Consider the following 7,195-nt stretch of genomic DNA (forward strand, 5'->3'; position numbering starts at 1 on the left):
GTGCTCTCTCTCCCTTTCAAAAAGAAACATCAAAAAAAAAAAATTAAAATTAAAAGCCTGAATATTTGTTAGTTTTAATTCATTCATTTAGTTAGTGATAATTTTTGCATTTTTTTAGTGGTTGTTCTAAGGATTGCAAAATGCATCTCCAGCCTGTCAGAATCTACTTAAGAGGTAATGGATTTCATTCTGAATATAGGAAAATTATTCCCTCTTTTGTGCTAATATACATTATAAATCCCACAACACGGTGTTATAAATTTTGCTTTTTTTAGCTTTACTTTTTTAATTAATTTTTTATTATTTTTTAATGTTTATTTACTTTTTTTATGTTTTTGCTTATTTTTGAGAGAGAGAGAGAGAGAGAGAGAGAGAGAGAGAGAAAGACAATGTGAGCAGTGGAGGGGCAGAGAGAGAGGGAGACACAGAATCCGAAGCAGGCTCCAGGCTCTGAGCTGTCAGCACAGAGCCCGATGCGGGGCTCAAACTCACAAACTGCGAGATCATGACCTGAGCCGAAGTCAGATGCTTAACTGACTGAGCCACCCAGGTGCCCCTAAACTTTATTTTTAAGTAATCCCTACCCCCACTGTGGGGCTTGAACTCAACCCTGAGATTGAGTTCCATGCTCCGATCACCTGGGTGGCTCAGTTGGTTAAGTGTCTGACTTCACCTCAGGTCATGATTTCATGGTTTGTGAGTTCGAGCCCTGCATTGGGCTCTGAGCTGACAGCTCAGAACCTGGAGCCTGCTTCAGATTCTGTGTCTCCCCATCTCACTACCCCTCCCCTGCTCATTCTCTGTGTCTCTGTGTCTCTCAGTAAAAAATAAACGTTTAGGGGCTCCTGGGTGGCTCAGTCCATTAGGCGGCCGACTTCGGCTCAGGTCATGATCTCACGGTCCGTGAGTTTGAGCCCCGCGTCGGGCTCTGTGCTGACCGCTCAGAGCCTGGAGCCTGTTTCAGATTCTGTGTCTCCCTCTCTCTCTGACCCCACCCTCCCTGTTCATGCTTTCTCTCTCTCTGTCTCAAAAATAAACATTAAAAAAAATCTTTTTTAAATAAATAAACGTTTAAAAATTAAAAAAAAAAGAGTTCCATGCTCCACTGACTGAGCCAGCCAAGCGCCCCTAAATTTTGCTTTAAACAGTCATAATATTTAAAAGAATTAAGAGGAAAGACTTAAATAACAAAGTTCCATTATCTTCCCATCTTCTTTTTCTTTTTTTAATGAGAGGTCAACGGTATCCATAATATTGTCTGCTGTATATAATGTATATACATTTTTCTCTGGCTGTTCCCTTTATCTCCAGATTTCAGCTCTTTGTGATGTCTATGGGTATCATTTCCTTTTGGAAGAGTTTCTTTTTTTTCTTTTTTTTTAAAGAAATCTCCACCCCCAGTGTGGGGCTTGAACTCACAACCTCGAGATCAAGAGTCGCGTGCTCTTCTGACTGAGCCAGCCAGGCGCCCCCATCTGGGTGCCATTTTATTCGTATTCGTTCTACTTAGGAGTCTTGAGCTTATTGGTCTTGTAAATTGCTGTCTTTCACCAGGTTCCAGAAGTTTATGGCTACTAGTTCTACAAATGTTTCTTCTGCCTTATTTCATTCCTCTCTATTTTACTGCCTCTATGACCACTCTAGGTACCTCAGAGAAGAAGAATCATACAACGTTTATACTGTTGTGTTGGGCTTATTTACTTCGCATCACATTTTCAAAGTCCGCGCATGTTGCAACATATATCAGAATTTCTTTCCTTTTTAAGGCCGAATTGTATTCCATTGGATGCATGTGCCACATTCTGTTTCTTCTTTCCTCTGTTGGTGGACAAATGGGTTATGTCCACCTTTTGGCTAGTGTGAATAATGTTGCTGGGAACATTGGCGTATACACTTTTTTTGAAAAGGAGCTTTCTAATAACTCATTCGGTATGCATACCTAGAAGCAGAAATGCTGAGTCGTAGTGCATTTGCAACCTTGTTAACTGTTTCTAGATGGTTCACCAAAATGGCCGTACCAGTCTACCTTCTCATCGGCAGTGCCTGAGTGTCCCCGAATACCTATTTTTCGGATGAGCAATCTCGAGTGTTTAAAATCTCTCTTGTATTAAAAACAACAACAACAAAGAAAGTTCTGTGGACACCCCCCCTCCCCGATCCTCTGCCCTAATGTTTGTTTAACCAATTCCTGGTGAGGAAACCATTTGACTTAATCTTTCTTGCTGCTGATGAGCTTGGCTTACTTTGTTGGAATCCAGAAGGCATAGGAAGGAGCCCTAGGCTTCAACAGTCTCATTTCGGGCTATTTTCTCTTCCAGCCCTTAACCTCAGTGGAAACCTCCCCAGATTCCACCACCCAGGACTCAGACTCCCCAGAGTCTCTGCCTAGCATGACCGCGAAAACCAGCTCTGAGTGCGGTAGCCCCAAGACGGTCTCCTTGAAATACAGGCAGCACCACATCTCCCAGCACCTCCTCCAGGGGAAAATCTCGAAAATTTCTCTGCCGACAAATTCCCAGAGCTTCTTAGGAAATCTGAACCAGAGCTGGGCTTCGCCGAAGAGTGACGCGAGGAAGCAGAGTCTGATGTCTGAGCTATTCACCAAGGTTCCCCTGAGGGAGAAGCTCTCCCTGTTCCCAGCTCACGACAACCCAAAGCTGGTGCTGAGTAACAAGTCACGTGAGTGCCAGCGCGCATGGCATGTGCCTAGGGGGTGGAGCCACCAAGGGAACCAGTCCTCATCTTTGAGGAGTGGCCATTCTGGGGTGGGGGATGCAGCCCCTGCCCTCAGGCAGATGGGAGACCCCAGCCTGATGGTGGAGACATAAGCCATGTCCTTAAGGAGTCTCTAGTCTTACCAGAAACACAAAAAAAGGCAAAAAAAAAAAAAAAAAGAAATTTTCTTTTAAATGTTCATTTATTTATTTTGAGAGAGGGACAGAGAGGGAGGGAGAATGCGAGCGGGGGAGGGGAAGAGAGAGAAGAGAGAGAGAGACCCCCATTAACTGTGAGATCATGACCTGAGCTGAAATCAAGAGTCTGATGCTTAACCGACTGAGCCACCCAGTACCCTGAGATCTTTTTTTCTCCTTTTAATGTCTTATTTATTTTTGAGAGAGAGAGAGAGAGAGAGAGCAAGCGGGGGAGGGGCAGAGAGAGAAGGAGACCAAGGATCTGTCTGGGCTGACAGCAACGAGCTCGGTGAGGGGGCTCGAAATTGTGAACCAAGAGCTCATGACCTGAGCTGAAGCCGGATGCTCAACCCACTGAGCCACCCAGGTGCCTCGCTCCCGCCTCCCCCCACCAATAGAATGCTTTTGACAAGTACCCTGTTCAATTTCCTGCTTCTCATTCAAATGAGTTGCATCCAGCTGAGTCACAGGGTATTGGGTGAGGGGCATTCAGTCTGGCAACAGGAAGAGAAACTACTTGGAGGAGAGGAGCAGTGGCTGATTCGGATTGAGGAACCTCAGGCGGTTTGAGGCCAGGGGACCCTAGTGGGAGGTGTGCCGAGTCCAGCGGCACACGTTGATGATGCCAATGACTTTGCCTTTCCAGAAAACCACTCCCTGCCCTGGGAGTGCTGCTGGGGCGGCCAAAGCTCTGGCAGGAAGAGGCGGCTGCACGTGTCCTCCCTTGTCCTCCTGCACCATCGTCCGAGCTACAATGTTTCTCTGAAGGATCTGCTGGTGGTCGCCACCCCAGCCCGACTGGATCCGAGGCCTGGCCGAAGCCACGGGGGAAGCGTACAGTCACTGCCCGATCGCTGGCCCAAGAGGATGTGAGCGGAACTAGGTAGGTCCGCCCATATTCCCTTCGCTTGCTTGCTGATTGGCGGGCACCACAGGTACGTATTTCTGGACTGTCGGATGGGCAGGTGGATGGCCGGAGTGATAAAAGACATACGTACTAGAGCAGAGGTCCGAGTTCTGGGGCTTTTTTTGGTCAGTGTCATACCTTCCACACGTCAAGGCGATGTACCATATCTCACGTGATCCTCAGGTCACATGCTGCGAGGTTGGCACGAAGACATCATTACTTTGTCCTCAACTTGCAGATGAAGAGAATCAAGGTTTGGGGACATTAGACGACTTGCCCAACCTGACACAAGTGATGGGTTCTGGACAAATAACCCCGTGTTTCTTCCTCTCTACCGCTCTGCTGTGAACGTAGAGCCCATCTTGACCCATGGGAAGAAAGGAGCCCTGCCGTGTTTCTACTTAAATCACTATGATCTCATCATCCTGCCTCTGGAGCCACTTTCACGGTGGATGGGTCACTGAGTCGAGGCCTTCAGAGGTGTCAACCATTGAGTTTTTGGGAGATACGTAGCCCCTTGTGTAGATTTTAAGATGATTATGAGCGGGGCGCCTCGGTGGCTCAGTCGGTTGAGCGTCCGACTTCGGCTCAGGTCATGATCTCACGGTCTGTGAGTTCGAGCCCCGCGTCGGCTCTGGGCTGACAGCTCAGAGCCTGGAGCCTGTTTCAGATTCTGTGTCTCCCTCTCTCTGACCCTCCCCCGTTCATGCTCTGTCTCTCCCTGTCTCAAAAATAAATAAAACGTTAAGAAAATTATTAAAAAAAAAAAAGATGATTAAGAGCTTGCTAGCTTGGGGTGCCCGGCACCCCGCTGAATAAATGGTGGCGGCAGTGACGATGGTGACATGAGTAGGATTATGATGATGACACCGTGCTGATGGGGACGAGGCCCAAGACACACGTGCCTCTGATGCATTAACTGCTTTGCAAACATTTTCTCAATCGCCAAAGCAACTCTCCGTGGTGAGTACCATCGTGACTCTCTTTTCTCAAAGGAGAAAGCCAAGGTTCAGAGAGGTTAAATAACTTACACAAGGGCACTCAGAGCTCCCACGCCTGGGCGCTTAGCCACCGGTCTCTCTGACCGGCCACGTTGGCTGCTCTTTAATGACCCGTATCAAACGCGTGGGGCTGTCCGGACGCTTAATGTTGTGCAGGTGAAATGAGTTTCTGGTGACTGTGGCTGTGAATCACCTGCTACTGGGTAGGCGTGGTGATGATGAGTTAATTGACTTGAATATTTTAGAGGCCATTTTAAAGGAAACACATAGGGGCACCCGGGTGGCTCAGTCGGTTGAGCATCCGACTTCGGCTCAGGTCATGATCTCGCGGTCCATAAGTTCAAGCCCTGCATCGGGCTCTGTGCTGACAGCTCAGAGCCTGGAGCCCCTTTCCGATTCTGTGTCTCCCTCCCTCTCTCTCTCTCACCCTCCCCTGCTCACTCTCTGTCTCAAAAAAAAAAAAAAAGTTAAAGGAAATATACATATATCTTTTTTTTTTTTTTCAGAATCAGACCGGATCTCTGCCACTGTTTCCCTTTCCACGTCGTATTCCCAGGAAATGATTTATCTTTTCTTAAAGTGTCTACAACGTCCATAGGATCAACTGAAAGTTTTATTTCCTCATCTAGATATCCTCGTCTTACAACTGCCTCCCATTAACATAACTGGGCCAACAGCCTTGCCTTTTGTGCCCTCCCAGTTAGCTTCCGGTGCTGAAGGACCGTGACTTATGAGAAGTATTGGAGCTGCCCCAGGATCCACCCCAGCTGCCCCACCAGTGGCATTCCTACGGGTCCCTCAGATGGCATCGTCATCCAGAACACTACCCCCCCCCCCCCCCAGGTAGAGCAGTGTGAAGGGAGGCATGTTTCAGGGAAGGACTCAAAGCTTCCAGGGATGCAAAGCCCCCAGTCCACCAACAGGCCCGTGTCAGTTGGCTTTCAACCTCGAAGAGAAAAGACAGAGAAAGGGCCAGGCCTGAATGGAGAATTCTGAGCCCTGAGACCAGACCTCCTCCCACCCCAGCCACCTCTGTGCCCAAACACCTTTGTGCCACCTCCCTCACCGGCCCACCTCGATCCTGCCGATGGAGAAAGAAGTGAGGCGAGAGTGCCCAGCGTGCAATGTTTCTTCCGTCAACCTGCAGAAATGACGCATCTTCCCCTCAAGCGTACATTAATAAATTGCCACGCTCCATGCCAGGGTAGTGAGCCTGATCCAGAGGGGGGATGGGAAGGGGGAAGGGTGAGAGATCGTTCTCGCGAGCAACTCCTTGGTAAGAAAGCTCCAAATTCACTGAAAACGCATCAGGAGCCTTTGAAGAATCTCTTTGGATGAATGGTAGGCCCTGCCCTGCTTGCCGGGAGGCTAGTGCCCAAGGTGGCCCTTTGCGCAGGGGGCGGGGGGCACGGTGGCTGCCGTGTGCCTGTCCAGCATCAGTTCTGGCTAGACTCCGGGTGTAACATTTCATTCTGCCGGTTCATTCTCTACCCTCTCCAGGAATGTGATCCAAGATTTTGCCCCTCTTGTTTTTCCTGAGTGAGAGCCCAAGAAGGAGGAGCTTTGGAGGCGGGGCGGGGGTGGGGGGTTGGGGCAACGGTGGAAGAAGGGTGAGGTCCCAAGTCAAGGACCTGCCTCCCAATGTTGATGCAGCTTTGCCTTTTGAATTCCTACTGGCACGAATTTCTGGCCTCAAGGATGCCAGGGGGTTCTGGGATACTTGAAGCGCACACGGCTCTCCTCACTCAGTTACCCAAAGGAGTGAATGGAGAAGCCATTTGGGTCCGGCTGTGAAGGACACACATACACAACACCTCCATCCCCGCCTAGGCGCCTGGCGGGCTCACTCAGAAGAGCATGCGGCTCTTGATCTCGAGGTTGTGAGTTTGAGCCCCACACTGGGCACAGAGATATTGAAAAAAAGATTAAACCCCCTTGGCCCGCCCTTCCCCAAGCCCATTGAGGACCCTCCAAGTAGACGGACTCAAGGCCAATTTTTCCATTGTCAATTTTCAGGCTATACGGATCATAGCCTGGCCCACACAAAAGATGTAAGCCTGCTGAAATAGGGCTTTCTGGAACGTCTACAATCTCTCCCCTTTTCTCCCTAGTCACCAGCCCCAGCCAGTCAAGGTTCCTGAGCTGATAAAAAGGAAGCCTTTTAATGAGGTGAAGTCAGAACGATTTGTCTTTCTAGGGGACGATTTGGTGCCCACACCTTTGATCCCAGAAACGGGCTCAGCTTCATGGGCGTGCAGTCTGTGTTGTCTCACGTGGCTTTGCACTTGGTTAGATGCTCTGTTGTCACCCTCTTGAAATTCTATTTTTTTTTAATTTTTTAACGTTTATGTATTTTTTGAGACAGAGCATGAACG

The 7,195-nt window shown here is 48.8% G+C and overlaps 1 protein-coding gene across 1 annotated transcript in view; it reads left to right on the forward strand.

The window, feature by feature from the left end:
• Positions 1–6,022, forward strand: part of TTLL6 (tubulin tyrosine ligase like 6) — a 29,389-nt gene extending 23,367 nt beyond the window's left edge. The window contains exons 12-14 of the mRNA XM_040497269.1: positions 2,319–2,679; positions 3,559–3,795; positions 5,327–6,022. Of these exons, the coding sequence (XP_040353203.1) occupies positions 2,319–2,679; positions 3,559–3,785 (588 nt within the window). The 3' untranslated portion in view covers positions 3,786–3,795; positions 5,327–6,022. The remainder of the gene's footprint in view (positions 1–2,318; positions 2,680–3,558; positions 3,796–5,326) is intronic.
• Positions 6,023–7,195: the final 1,173 nt, after the last annotated feature.

The sequence above is a fragment of the Herpailurus yagouaroundi genome, unplaced genomic scaffold (genome assembly GCF_014898765.1).
Source record: "Herpailurus yagouaroundi ecotype Mexico unplaced genomic scaffold, PumYag 189, whole genome shotgun sequence".
In the NCBI taxonomy this organism is placed as follows: domain Eukaryota; kingdom Metazoa; phylum Chordata; class Mammalia; order Carnivora; family Felidae; genus Herpailurus; species Herpailurus yagouaroundi.